Genomic DNA, 15,908 nt, shown 5'->3' with positions numbered 1-15,908 from the left:
AAGAGAATAGAGTTAACTTAAAAAGTTAACTTCTGAAAGTTTTAAAGATAGAACACATGTCATTAAAAGTTTAAAAGCTATTCACTACAATCATCTTGACTAAAGGAAAGAAAAAAAGTTAATAATTGAGTAATATCTTGATTAATAATCAGCGAAGCTACCAATTTCTCATTTGTGTGAAACATAAGCTTCGACTGGTATCAAAGCTAGAACGAAAGCAATCTAAAGCAAAAGATGAATTTAGTAAGCTCCGTTGCTTTTTCTAAGTTAAGGCTATGACTACTTTTTTATTTGAGCAACACACTAATTTGAATCTCAGGTCTGTCTCTTTTACTCTTCTTCTGGCATGATAAATCCAATTGATGAAGGAAAGTGTACGAGGAGGTATTTTTATGGACGAATCGGGTGCTTAAAGGAAAAATATTCACAGATTTGCTTGAACACACATCAAAGGATTTCCTATTCTAGGCACATTTATTTTGGAGAAAGAGGTAATCTTGACGAATTTTCGTTATAGCCTGCATGATACCCAATTTCTTCCCATGTGTAAAGATGAGTTACTGATCTACCAAATAGAGTTGATGATGATTATGGTCTTTATTATCATTTCATTTTATTGCTTGTCAATAAGCAATTTGAGAAAGCCATTAATGGCCTGTAGAGAGTCAGTTGCGTCCCAATTCTCAACTTTGAGACCAATAGAACCAGACTAGAGAGCTTTGAACAATGGAAAATGGAGGAAAGGCTGAGATAGAAATTCCTTTGAACAATAAAAATTTTATTAATAATATTTTTTAAATATTACCATTCATACATATTTTCTTTCTTTTATATTCTTTCGTAAATGGAATATTAAAAAAATAAAATTATATTTTTAAAAATTTATATTTTTATTTTAAAAAATAAAATTATAAAATATATTTAATAAACTTTATTAATATATGTAATTTTGTTTAAAAAATTATTTTATAATTTGAGACAAGAGAAGTAATATTTAATTACAGAACACTTTGAGATAAGTCTATATAATATATCATTTCAAATTGAAGTACAGCCTGGCCCACTCTTTTTAGGAATGCAACTTCATGCTAATCAATCTGTGCGTTTTATCAATACAGAAGATTATCAATACAGAAGAAGAAGAAGAAGAAGAAGAAGAAATTTCTAGGCCGTCCAATTTTAATCTGAATTTTTATAAACTTAAAAATTTAAATCCAACCGTACTCTTTAAATTTCAAATCTCAGTTTAGGCCAATAAAACCTCTGTCTGATAGTTAACTAGGTATTCCCTTCAAACTATAATATAAATTATTGTTAACTAACTCACATACACATTTTTAAAAAATTATTTAAAATCTTGATTTTAAAAAAATTTTCGCTAAGTGCAATAAATATAATATTTAACTTATTCAAAATATTATTATTAATTAATTAATAAAGTAAGGGTGTTATTAAAATATATAAATATATATAATACTTATCCAATGTCTTATATTTTAAACTAAACAAAATTTTTTAAAAAATGATTTATATTATAGTTGGGAGAAAGTATGGCCTAACTTGTATTCTTAATTCTTAACTCTTAATGTCACCTTGTTCAAACTTCTCGTGTGTTTAGATAATAGTTAAGGACAAAAACGTGACATTTTTTTTTTAAAAAAAAATGATGAATATGTCATTGTCAAATTGAATTGCTTGGAAACTCGAAGCTTGTCCAGTCCAAGTGTTCTTCCTTTCTTCATGAAAACGTGCATTGTCTAATTCTTTGTGGAGAAATTTTTGGAAGAGTCCAACTTTAATTTAAGCTTTCCAAAATACAAATCCAAGTAGGATTTTTCTGTGTTGAATTAATCAGTTTTAGTCAATGGCTGAATTGGTGTTGCAGTGTTGCTTCCAAAAGTATAATCATTGGTTATTTATGTAAACACATAAATTGACACCTTCCTTTGGCCAAAATTACTAGTTGTTAGCTTAAATATGAACATTAATTTATTTTTACTTTTTTTTGAATGAAACCATTTTTTTCATAACAAACCAACCCAATATCCAATATTATTAATTAATTTGGATTTGAATTTAAATTTGAGTCCATATAAATACAAAAACGTTTTTGGAATAGCTACTTTCTATTAAATTGGCAATACTTGAATTTAATCTAATTATATATATATATATATATATATATATATATATTGGATTCCAGTGAGGCCAATCAAGGGAAACTTTCACGACCAATCCAAGTAATATAATGTCGTCCTATTATCAACGTGGCATGGGTCACAGGACCTAACCACTTAGAACTTTTTATTTTACTCTTTTCTAATCATAATATAAGATATTTTTTTAAGTTTTATTTGATTCAAAATATAAGATATCCAGTAATTTTTATAATTATATTTTTAATTATACTCTTACTTTATTTATTATTTTTAAAAAAATAATAATGTATTGAAGTTTTCAATTATCATTATTAAGACTAGAGAGAGTATATTAAAAAAAATTCTCCTATTATTTTGCTATCAATTTACAAAGAAGAGTCAAATTAGGAGACTTCTGGGTAATTGGCATGAGACCGGAGTCCAATAAACAGAAGTGAGGATGGTCAGGGGGCAGCGGCCAGAGAAAATATCATAAAAGGTCAAAGTTACATTACAACTCACACGTCATTTTTTTAAAAAATAAAGTTAAGTATATTTTATAATTATTAGTAGAGTCATTAACTTGGACAGGTCCGACTTATTTAAATTAAACTTAAGGTATTTTACCTTTTAAAAAATTCATATAGTGAACTTCAATCTAACTTTTTTTTAGATGGGTTTAGGTTGATCTGTCGGACTTAACCTAAATTATTAACTTTACATATATATAGAGTCAGTAATTTCAACAGTCAAGCTTATTCTAGTAGGACTCAATTCAACTCGAGCTTATTCAAATTAAGTTTAAAAATATTCTACTTTTTTAAATATTTATATAATCAAATTCGATCTTAATTTTTTTAACTTTGTTCAAGTTGACTTGTTGGAGTTGGTTCGAATTATTGGATTTTAATTATTAGGTGTTATATCAAAATAATTTTCTTTTTTATTTTTGGAATTTTAACAATCATCTGACTCGAGCTAAAGTTTTATAATTTATTTCATAAAGAATAAAAATCAATAGAAGTATAATAAAAAATACTTGGATGTTTTTGGACAAATAAATATTTGTATAAACAACTTTTCTTAATTTATAGTCTGTTTAGTGAGAGTCTAATTAAAAAGATATATAATTTTCTTAAAAATTAAAATTTTATTTGTTTTTGAATAATCATAGAACAGTTATCAACATCTTATATTATATTTTGGAGGGAGTATATTTAAAAAAAAAAATCCTACTATTGTTTTGCTATCAACTTACAAAGAAGAATCAAATTAGGAGACTTCTTGTGTGCAAATGACATGAGACATCGCAATGAATACAAGTGAGAAGGGTCACATGATAGCAGTCGGAGAGGAAATATTCCGGCCCAAAAAAAAGGGTCAGAAGGGAAATATCATAAAATGACAAAGAAATTGCTCTCCATGCTTCTAAAAAAATAAAGTCGATCTATTTTATGAGGTGGTGTATCAAAATATTAAAATTAGATTTCTTTTTTAACTCTAAAATTTTAATAATAGTCTTGTGATTAGAACCAAGGTTTTATATTTTTTTGTAAAGAAAAAAAATAAATAGTGGTATAATTAAAATACTTGAAGGTTTTTAATTTATATATATAAAGTTTTGAAATAGCTCATGACAAAGACAAGGATAAAGAGATAATGTAATGATGCATTTATGTTTTTTTGTTTTGTGACGGGGTCAGATTCTAATTCCTATGGATCAGGTCAACTGTCAAATCTGGCAACCACTTTTCGAGAATTTGGCACGTTAAGTTTCTTTCGCTTTTTTGGCCCCTTTATTTCTCCTTTTTTTTTTTAACACTATAATATTGCAATTTCCACATCGCTTTGGCGTGTTACGTTAGGATTAGCATGTTGACTTCCAAAAGAAAAAAAAAATTAGGATTAGCATGTTTAGTCAGGGTCCCTAACATTATGTTTCAATTCAAGTGTACCAGCTGGTTAATTTAATAGTAAAATCATGTGACCATTTTGATTTGATTCTAAAGAAAAATCATTTTTTTTTCCTTATATTAAAGTTTTCTCTTCCATAATACTCTTATTTATTGAAGTATTTTTATCTATGTACATTAAATTTTAATCATTGTATAATTCACTTTATATACTCAAGGTGTCTAATCAAAATAATATATAAATGAATATATAAAATTTTTGTACATTATTTATTATATAATAAATTTTTATTTTATTATTAGTACTTGTAACAGTTTATATAGTTTACAAGTTACTTATTTTAATTTGATTAGATATATTAAATACATAAAACTAATTATGTAATTTTTTTTAAAAAAAAATTAATGTTAGGCTATTAAATGCCTAATGTTAGGTACTCAGTCACCTAGTGGCCACCCACTAGCCCTCGTCCGTCAAAGATATTTTATAAATAAATATTATGTGCACAAATAAAAGTTTAATAATCATATTTTGTAAATTTATTTTTAAAAAACAAAATTATAAATTAAAAAAACTGTTCATTTTATTTAACTTTAAATGTAAAATTAAAGGGTAAAAATATTCACAAGTTTTTTTTTTCTAGAGCACCAATTATCTTTAAGTAAAGATAATTTAAGAGTGTCTATAACACTGATAAAATAGGTGTAAAAATATCTAAACTATTAAATTTGATTAATGTCTATTAACATTGACCATTAAAAAAATGAAAGCAAACATAAGATACAAAAATACATATAAACTTTTTAAGAAAAGCACAATCATCGATTCCTATAATTTTATCAAATTTTGCTTATAATCTTTGTAGTTTTTTTTTTTCTAGTGTTTTTAGTTCTTATAATTTTAATAAGATTATGTGACGTTTGTTACTTACTTAGGTCACTATAAGTTCAATATTTTCACTCTTTACAAAGCAAAATTTAATAAAACTATAAGGATCAATAGTTATATTTTTTCAACTTTTTATCAATGAGTTTTTGATATATTTAAATCAACAATAGTGCATGCATGGTACCATTAACTTTATAAAAGAGGTCACATAACCAAGCTAGGATTTAACAAGTTGGGCTTTTGGGATTACTAAAATTAGCTTGAATACTCGAATTATAAGATATTATTTTATTTTTTTTTATTCAATTTTAATTTTTATCTTAAAAAATTTAATTTTTTATCTAATCTTAATTTTATTTTATTAATAATTAAAAAGAATTCAGGTGTTCGAACAAAGCTCATTTGGGTTTGAGTTAGCCTAGATTTTATTACTTCGGCTTGAGTAAGCCCACATAAGTAAAATTTTATACTTTCTCTGATCCTATTTATAAATCATTTTCAGTATATTTTACTAGAATCCAAGAAAACTTTAAATCCCGTCGTCAACTTTATCTTAAAGTTTAATAAGTTTTCACATTTATCCTAATAAATGTTCTTAAATCTCATTAGTGATATTTTTATTCAAGGTATTTAATAAAGGGTTAAAATGTAAAGATGAACATTGAGAATTGACAAGTGCCTATAAATAGGATTAAATTTTTTTCTCTCTTTTTCGCCTTATAAATAGGACTAAAGGAGTAAACTCCCAAGTGCAGTACTAAGGTTTTAGTGTTATTTAGGTTGGTATGTTGGGATTGACCCAATTTACTGGATCTAACTTTTTTCAATCTGTTAAGATAACTTAATGTTGATTCTAAAGTTTTAATAATAGAATTTAATGAATTGAGAAATGTTAGCCTCTTTTATAAAATTAATGGATACCCATGTGCACCATTGTTGACTTTAGAACATCAGAAATTCCTAGAGAAAAAGTTTATGAATATTTTTGCATCTTATATTTGCTTTTTTTTTTAACAGTCAATGTTAATGGATGTTAGTCAAATTTAATGGTTTGAAAATTTTTGGCACCCGCTTTATCAATATTATGGGCACCTCTTATATATTATTCACTTAATGATATTATGTGCTCTTGAAGAAAAGGTTTATATGTATTTTTACCCTTTAATCTTTAAATTTACCCACTTAATTATTATGCTACTATCATTTCAATTCTCTCTCATTTGAAATGTAATATTGAAGAAGTATTTTTAATTAAATTTTATTTTTTTTTAAATTGTTTTATATTTTGGATAACAAAATATCTCTATTATGAATATTAAAAATCACTTGGATGTTCATCTCTCTTGTCTCTTCATCTTCAGTTCAAATAAGGTATATGGATGGTTGGAGATTCATATTCATGATATTGATGTATGAGAATTTTATTTTCTATATTCTTGTTTTATAATAATTTTAAGATTCATTTTGATATATGATATGATTATGATTGTCAGTTTGATATAAATTGATTGTTTTTAAAAAAAATATTGAATTATTATTATTTTTAATACTCTTGATCATATGATTAGATGGCTAGAAGCCACATGAAATTTGATAATGATTTTCTTATAAAGACTATTTTATAGTTATAAGATGGTACGACAAGAAAAATTCATGGCATTTTGATTATCTAATATGCTTAAAATATTACAACCCTAAAGGTTAATTCCAAGAATCAAAAGATATCAAAGAGTTGTGTAAATTTAAAATACTCTTGCTATAGTCTTGAAGACTAATATTTAGTGAAATCGATATGTGTTATTGAAAGCATGGAGAAATATCTATGGAATTGATAAAGATCATGATTCAAAAATATCATGAGTGATAATATCTATGGTCACATCATGGCATTATTGTGATTAAACAATTGAAAGCCAAAAATATTTTTCTTGGCTACTAATTTTATTAAAAAGAATAATTATCTTGCCATAATTGTTAAAAAATAATGTTTCATGGGCATTGAAATAAAATTATGAGGGAATGTTATAATATGTATAAGCAATTCATTGAAAGTAAATATCCAAATTGATTATGAAGCCAAAAAGGTAATGAGATACCAATGAATATAGAAAGTAATTATGAAATAATCAATGCCACATGTTGTGATCTAAAAAAATGCATAGAAAAGTTTTTGTAACGAAGAGAAAAAATAATGACAAGCTTGAGAGGTTATATGATGATGCTTAGATTTAAAAGGAGACGTGGTGTTTAAGTCTAAAAAATTATATCTGAGAGCCTATTTGGTGTTCAATTATCATTAATATTTAAACTTATTGTCAATAATTTTGCAAATAATTATTATAGATGTTTGATATTGATATAATCTTGACATAATTTTTAAGAAAATATCAAATTATTGCAATATGTGTAAAATTGTGTTTATATTTCTAATTTATTATTTTAAATATGAAATAATTTATAAATTAATTGTGTTGAAATATGTCAGTTCTTAAAGAATTTTAAATTTGATTATTTATTGCAGAACTAAAATGTGTTTGGAAAATGATAAGTGATGAAAGGTATGGCCATAGATTAGGGCTTGATTGCTAAGCACTTGAATACAATAGCTCAATCAAATTAAACCCATAGTTTTGTGGAGTTAAGAAGCACTAAGGTTTTTGAAATGAAAGCAGGCTATTAGGTTATTATGTATAGGTCATTGTTTAGAAAATGTAATAATAGAAAAATTGTTTATGTAACTCCCGCTTGAGGGGGAGATTGTAGGGGCACAAGTATGAGTTAATATGTGATTGAGTACCACTCATGTACTTGTCTGAAAGTTCAATGGGTCCCAAATGCATATTGATATTATAAATCAATTGCATATTATGAAAAATGAAAAATTTACATTAGATTTTTGTTACAGTAAGCCAAAAGTTTACTGATCCACTATATATTGTTACCATAACTTGTTTGATCATTCCAATACATGTATAATGCAAATGGTTATTGAGGATATGCATTGACATCATTGAAGAAAAGATTTTTTTGTGAATAGAAAACATGTTATATTCTTTGCAAAAGAAAATATGAAGTATTCATTAGTTATGATTGAGAATGAATCTATTCATTTTTGAAAATAACAAATTCAAATATATAAGAACCCAATACATAGCAAGTGAATAGTGCAAATATTCAATAAATTTGATAGAGGAATCTAAGATATTTTTACAATTAAAGTTTGCAAAATTATATGCATAAACCATTATGTAAAAGTATACAATTTTCAAACTATGTAATTCAAACAAGTTTAGTTGGGAATGCTAGTGAATTTATACTTCAAACTTAAAAGAGCCTATTTAAAGGTGACTAAGCAAAATCACTTGTTAAAGCTTCCCTACAAATATCTAGAAATCAATGTTTATGAGAACAAAATTTTTATTATTAATTTAAAATATTTGATGTTACAAACTACAACACAATACATATTAAACCAATAAGGTATTGTAAATTCCTCTTTTTGAAATTGATCATTGGTCAAAAGCTAAGGATACGCCATTTTAGAACTTTTGAATATGCAATGCCTATTATTATTGTTCCCATTCCACCACGTTGCACACAAATGATTATTCTCCTTCTTGTTTGTCTTTGAATGAAACAACAACAAATGTTTCTAAAGGAAACAAATAGATTCAAGAGACTTATACCATGATTAACTGGTTGTCATTATTGACAAAGTTTTCCCAACACGAGGAGAAAAAATGAATAGCTAGAAAAGAAAATATATGGAATGCATTATTACTATGTCTTATTTAATCCTCACATGTAAAAATATGAACTAGGAGTTTATCAAATGTTACCAAAGAATCTGCCAGATACAATCACTAATGTGTATAAGATTACTAAATTTCTTGTTCTAGATAAAAATGCTCAAATTAGAATAAATGAAACTAATCATCATGCTAAAGCATGAGAGATTAGTTAGTTCCTAATACAAAATCTTGATAAAAGAGGAACATATAATTAAAATGATCATACTGAAGAGCAGACACTCTATAAAATGGTCATGACATAACTAATGTAAAATGTTAGAAGAGATCTAGTTACTCGAAAGTAATAAAGAGATATCTCAATAAGTTATGCCACACTTGAAAAAATGGAACCAAAAGATAAAGTTTTCGATAACAAATTTGATGATAATATCACGTGATTAAATGAGAATATTGTCTACAAACTTGTCATGAAAAGTAGACAGAAAATAATTGGCCAAACTAAAAAGGTGAAGGAAAATACACAATATGAGTAGAATTATATTATTTTTAATTTGTGAAAATCATAGACATGCTGTTCAAATATTTGAAATATAAATGTTATTACAGGATAAATAAACATTTATGTGAAAATAAATATTTTCGCAAAGGTCTAATAATGATCAAGTATATTATCTTATGGTGAATTTTTATATATATTATTAGTCTATCAGTATATAAAATTGAAATATAATGCATCTATTGAATACTATTACAGCATTTTACATGATAATCATTGAATGAGTTCAAACGCCAATAGCATGAAAAATTACCGAGAAATGGATTCAACATATATACATGTATAAGTTGTTAAGCTTGTATGAATTATTATTATTATTATTATTATTATTATTATTATTATTTATGTATATTGTCTTGGCAAATATGTATTGAAAAGGTTTTGATCAAAATAATTTGAGAATAAAATTTTGATATGTATTTTACATTCAACTTGTTGATTGAGTATTTAAATACCCAATGGTTTTAAAATCAATATGCTATGTTTATTTTGTCTATGAGACTATACTGAATTGATTGGTCCTGAAGTACCATGTGTGTATATATATATATATTAACATTTATACATCTAGCTAATATTAATACATGATACAATTTTGTTAGCAAATTTAACTAATAGATATTGAAAAAGAGATATAATATGAGAAAAGTATGATATCTTGAAGATATATTTTCAAGATATGACAATATATCTAGTATAGTTTGACCAGAATTAAGATCCACTTGAAAAAATATTGACAACAGTTGCATTTGAGAAATTAATATATTATCTTAAAGTACAATAATTTAAAGTGATGTTGTCATTATGGGGAGTAAATATGCATTATATTCTTTTTTCCTTAATCAAGGTTTTATCCCATTAGGTTTTCTGGTAAAATTTTTAATGAGACACATTAAATAACATACAAATAAATGATGTATTCTTTTCTTCTGTTAGGTTTTTGTTTCATAAGGTTTTTCCTATTCAAAGTTTTTAATGATGCACATTCTTATACAATATACATCTAATAGGTAGCGTTATGAATATTAAAAATCATGCGGATGTTCATCTCTTTTTAATCTCTTCATCGTCATCTTCTCTCAGGAAACTCTCACTATCAAGAGTATTAATTATGTTTTATTTGCTATTATCATTTACATAACCTTGATATAAGTCTATACCTATAAATAGAGTATTGCATTTATATCGTAGCTATGGAAGAGAATACAAAAGAGAGATTATCCTCATTTTTTAATTGCCTCTAGTCTTTCTTCTCCTCCTCCTCCTCCTCATCTTCTCATTTTCATTCTCTTTATATTTTATTCATAACATCTCTAAAATTATCTTATAATTTTATATATGAATGGAGTACTTGTAAATAGGTGACATTACTTTTTCTTCCCCTCTCTTTGTAGTTAGTGGTTCTTTGTTTTACTTAGAGTCGATAATTCAGGTGAGTCGAGCTTAATTCAAGTTGGGCTTATTCAAATCGGATTTAAAATATCCTACCCTTTTTAAAAAGCCTATATAGTCAAGCTCAACACTAACCTTCGGACTTCAAGCTAGCCTGAATACCCGAAACTTTTTAAAAATATTTTTTCTTTATTTTGAATCATTTTTAATTTTTAATAATTCTATTAAGTATAAAATATTATTTTAACTTTTAAAAAAAATAAATAAAAATAACTTATCAACCTTATACTTAAGTAGCTTTGTTATTATTTTGTTGTATTATGTATAATTTATTCATGAATGTCTTCTTTACTTATAAATTAATGTCTTAATTGTTTAAATATTGCTCTTATCATAGTCATATATAAATATTTTATATATTTTAATTAAATTATATTATTTAATTATGATTAAGTTGATCTCAATTCAATCACAGTTAGACTACTAACTTAAAATTATTTTTCTGATTAGTTCAAAGTTTTTAATAACTTTTAGGTAAATTGTACTTTTTATTTTTATAAATATAAAAAAATAGTCATCATTATATTATATAAAGAAAAATTATTTAATTATGAGTAAAATATTTTTTTTAAAATCATTTTTCTTTAACTTTTTATATTGTTTAACTCTTACATATAAAAATTTTTTACTCTAGTTTATTCTTAATTTTTAATCAAATTTAGAGTGGACAATAACTAAGTAATTATTAAAAATATTATTTTATTTATTATGCTTATCTAGTAGTAGAGTCGGTAATTTGTACATGCCTAAATTTTATTTTAAAATTATTCTTAATTTTATTTTTACTTTAAAATTAATTATCTTAATTTATAAAAAATATAAAAATAATTTTTATATGCAAATGATGTATAAAAAAATTAGGTCTTAAAATATAAAAATTAATATTAAAATATATTTTAAATATTATTTTTGAGATATTTTTTAATTAAAAAAAATAAAAACATGAAATAAAAATATTTTTAATTTTTTTAAAAAAATAAATATATGAAAACACTCAAATATATAGTATTCTAGTATAAAATGATATAAAAATTTAAAAATTAAATAATATTTATTATATTATATATATTTTTTAAAAAATTATTTTTTATTTTGGTATTTGGGCCAAGCCCGAACCCCATCAGACTTAGCCCAAATAATAAAAAATTAATATTTTTTTGAATTTGGCTTTAAATTTTTTAGATGAGTTCAAATTGACCCGTCAGGTTTAACTTAAATTACTAACTCTAATTTCACTCATAATAAAAATACTAACTAGTGTTTAATTTTAAACTTAGAACCTCTAAAAAAAACTTTTACAGCATCAATTTTTGCAAATCACTTTTAATTTTAGTATTTCAATAGATATTTTACTTAAACAAGCTCACTATTTTCTATTCTATTTTTCCAAATTAATTGTGCATCAAATGAACCCTAAAGGGTTATCTAAAAAAAAAACTTAATATCACTAACACATCAGATTTTTTAATAAAATAATAAAGTAATAATTAAAAACAAAAATTATTACTATCAAATTTAAAAATAAAAATCATACAAATATAACTTGATGTTCGAAACGAAAAAAGAAACAACAGTATGATTTAACTATTCTCTAGTAGAATACAAAGATAGCAACCCCTCGGGACATCCGATGAAAAAAGGGAGGATATGAAGATAGCATTGTAATACTAACGCCTGAATCTAGGCTTGTGAACATCAAATTTTTAAATCTATAAACTCAGAATTAATTATTCATAACCCATTTATCTGAAATCTGATTATACAAAAATATACTTGTGAATTTTTTTTTTTAATATACAATACATCAAAGTAGAGTAGGTAATATGAGTTAGCCCGAAACCGTCCAAAAAAATTTAGGACCCAACTTTAAAAAATATAGTTTTTTTATGTTCAAAATAGGCCCAAAGAAATTCGGTGCAAGCCCGATTAGGTTCAGGCTTGGCTCGAAGACCTGAATAAAAAATTTTATTTTAAAATATATAATATAATAATATTAATTAATTATTGAAATTTAGATCATTTTATGCTAAAATATTATATATTTGAATCCTATACATCATTTAAATATATATTTTTTATAAAATAAAATAATTAATTTTAAAGTAAAAAAATTAATTAAAAATGATTTTTAAAATAAAATCCGCGTATTTGAACCGCCTGAAGGAATTCAAGCCGGGCTTAACAATTAACAATTCGAGCTTTTTAGGGAGTTGGGCCCGAATAGGCCCATCCCACCCGAATTCCCAGTTCTACATCAGACATTACAAGATCAAAAGCATGTACAAAGAGTACAGACAACCTTTGAGGCAGAGTATAAGAAATTTTATGTAGTGTTTTGTTTACACACAAGATAAAATATAATTTACAATGCTGAAGAGTCTGCAGAACAACAAATATCCCATGCATCTAAAAAAAATATCAATTTAAGTACATATATATGATTCAAATCCTCTACAAGTTTTCCAAATTGTCAATATAGCAAAAAATACATTGACCATAACCCTGACACTATTTTGTTTCACTTTGTCTCCTGTAAACATCAAAAGTATGATTCAGAACAAGATACTGAAAGGAAAATATAAGTTCAGAAAGATCAGTTGAGTCTAATTGGTCAAGAATAAGTAACTAAGTTTAGATTTGATAATTTGATTAGTTGACAAGACTAATTTTTGCTCAGAGTTTTTTTTTAAAATAAAACATCAACACTTGATTAAATAACACAACATGAACTCTTTTTTTTTTTTTTTGCCAAAGAAAGAGAATATGAACTGTTTACAAGAACAGAGATTGTGAAGAGGAGAAAGGCATACCAAGGAGTAAAACATTAGCAAATTTAACTATTTAAGCTTCTTTCCTAGTTATCCTGCAATAAAGCAAAACGTGACAATTAAGGCATCAATATACAATAATGGTTTTCTAATATCCATTTACAAAGAAAATGAGGTTGCATCAAGTAGAAAACTAGAAATGAATTCAAGAATGAAACAAATGCTCACTGCTGCAAGATAATTACAGCAATCCATTGATCATAAGTTACCTGAAGCAGTATATTCCCAAGGCAGTTGTAATCTCATGAATGACAGACGTGGCAAAGTGCATATAAATAATCACTGTTTACAAAAAAAATTTTCGAAAAAAAAAAAGAATGTTAAACGGGTGAAACAACAAAATTTAGACTGAATTGCACTTCAGTCCCTGTACTTTACTTGATAGAGCAAATTGGTCCTTTTAGCATTAACTAGAAAGGTCTTCCCCCACGGGGATTCAAGTTTTCTTTCAATAACAAATGGCTTTCTTGTTATTGATTAAAGCGACATTTTATCTCTGAAAAATATAACTTTTAGTCTTATAATTTGTTCTTAATTATCGATTTAGTCCCTGAATTTTGACTCAGAATAATTCAATTCCTATAGCTCCTAAACTCATAATAACTAAGTATTTATAATTTTTTACTTGATACAATCCAGTCCCTATAATATCATAACTTAACAAATTAAAAAGACAAAGTAAAGTAAGTTAGAATTTAAAGACTAAATAATTAAGAGAAAGTTTACGGACTAAAAATTATTTTATCCTTTTTATCTCTCTTATTATTAAATTAATGCCTTGTGAGATGAGTTGCTGCACATCACAAGCAAGAGGACCTAATTACCTGAATATGCACAAAAACCAAGAAGAACTAATCTCTCATTTACTAAAGGAACCCTGAAAAAAAAAAAGATAAATGGTTAAATACCATGTCTATTAACACCAAACTCTAACATTATAAACAACATACCCATCATTCAGCCTTGACGAAAGTGCATTTGCAATGGCCAATGGGAGATACAGCAACGACTGTACAGCAGTGCACAAAATCCTCAGATCAATTATTTTTTTAAACCAAAACTGTGTTAATGGAATATCTTAAATCGGAGAAATTTATATTCCCAAATTAAAGAGTGGAGAGGGAGAAAAGAACTCAATACCATGCACATTCCAGTCTTTAAGCCCTTGGGTTCATCACACAAGTGAGACAAAATCATCCTTCCCTGCAAATTTAAGCCTTCTTAACCTCTAGGATATAAAGAATCAGATCAAGTAGAGTGAAGCTACAACCAACAAATGTACAATTCTCACAAGACACTAACGTACAAGCAAGGAGAGTTTTTCTAGATGTTCTTCCATATCCAAATTAGTTCTTACAGAACCTGCCATATTACCTTTGAAATGTTGTGGGCTTGTGGCATTTCAAAAGTACTGATGTTGGTACAAGAAAAACCACCATGAAAAAAGAACATTCATTCTGCTGTTTTGTCAAAATGTACTAAGAACTACTTTGAAATACTCACTTACAAATATACCGTCTGCTTAAAGTTATAGTCAAACTGCTGCCAGTAAAGTTTGTGAAAAATTTTAAATTAAAAAAGATTAATGGTTAAGTCTAAGAGAGTCTAAGGATTGTTGGGTATTCCATGTTCATGACAACTGCAACAGCTTGGAAAAGCGTCCACTGGAAGCTTTAGGGTGCTTCTAAAAAGCACTTGGGGATTTTAAACAAACACCAGAGAGCAACTTGTACAAAAATTGTCAATCAAGATATATCAGAATCTAAAACAAGTGCATTTATCTCCTACAGAAGTTTACAGTCACAAATTTCTGGTAGAGTATATGTGGATTCCAAAACTGGCTTTTGCACCACTCCATAAGCAAATTAGATCCTTTACATTAATGCACTTGAAGAAGGGGCGTAAAAGAATATGACTGTGTGTAGGACCCACATCACTTCCTTTATACTTATCATCTCTTTCTCTCAATCTCTCTTCAATGCACTACACACATTAATCCCTATGCTGCATAATTTGTCTTAAACCACACTTATCCAGTTCATTTGGGCAGCCTTCTACTTCAATACAAAACAATCCATCCTCTGAATAGCCACGTAATATGCATGCTCTTCAATGACAATTAAACATCTATAATAATCACTACAGAGAGCAATGGCATATGACATGTCATGGAATAGAAATCAAGACAAAACCCTTGAAGCTACAAGAATTCACATTTTTAAAACACAGTTGTCTCACCACAAGAAACCCAAAGCAAGTCCTGCTCCTATAACAACTAAATGTGGGTAGTCCCCTAGGATAGCGATGGGGACAAAGAATCCCTGTACAAAACAAGCAACCTAATATGTTAATGTATATAACAGAATAGAATATAATAACA

At 26.1% G+C, this 15,908-nt stretch overlaps 1 protein-coding gene across 1 annotated transcript in view; it reads right to left on the bottom strand.

Annotated features, from left to right (window-relative positions):
* Positions 1–13,095: 13,095 nt before the first annotated feature.
* The window catches only part of LOC129322572 (choline/ethanolaminephosphotransferase 2-like), a 3,735-nt gene continuing 922 nt past the window's right edge, over positions 13,096–15,908 (bottom strand). The window contains exons 2-8 of the mRNA XM_054968870.1: positions 15,767–15,849; positions 14,669–14,731; positions 14,479–14,537; positions 14,353–14,405; positions 13,738–13,810; positions 13,511–13,563; positions 13,096–13,230 (exon numbers count right to left, since the gene is read on the bottom strand). Coding sequence (XP_054824845.1) covers positions 13,542–13,563; positions 13,738–13,810; positions 14,353–14,405; positions 14,479–14,537; positions 14,669–14,731; positions 15,767–15,849 — 353 coding nt within the window. The 3' untranslated portion in view covers positions 13,096–13,230; positions 13,511–13,541. The remainder of the gene's footprint in view (positions 13,231–13,510; positions 13,564–13,737; positions 13,811–14,352; positions 14,406–14,478; positions 14,538–14,668; positions 14,732–15,766; positions 15,850–15,908) is intronic.

The sequence above is a fragment of the Prosopis cineraria genome, unplaced genomic scaffold (genome assembly GCF_029017545.1).
Source record: "Prosopis cineraria cultivar Desert tree isolate PC_DT_omini unplaced genomic scaffold, ASM2901754v1 PC10, whole genome shotgun sequence".
NCBI lineage: Eukaryota > Viridiplantae > Streptophyta > Magnoliopsida > Fabales > Fabaceae > Prosopis > Prosopis cineraria.
The sequence above is the reverse complement of the archived record's forward strand: the minus strand, read 5'-3'. Positions and strand labels throughout refer to the sequence as shown.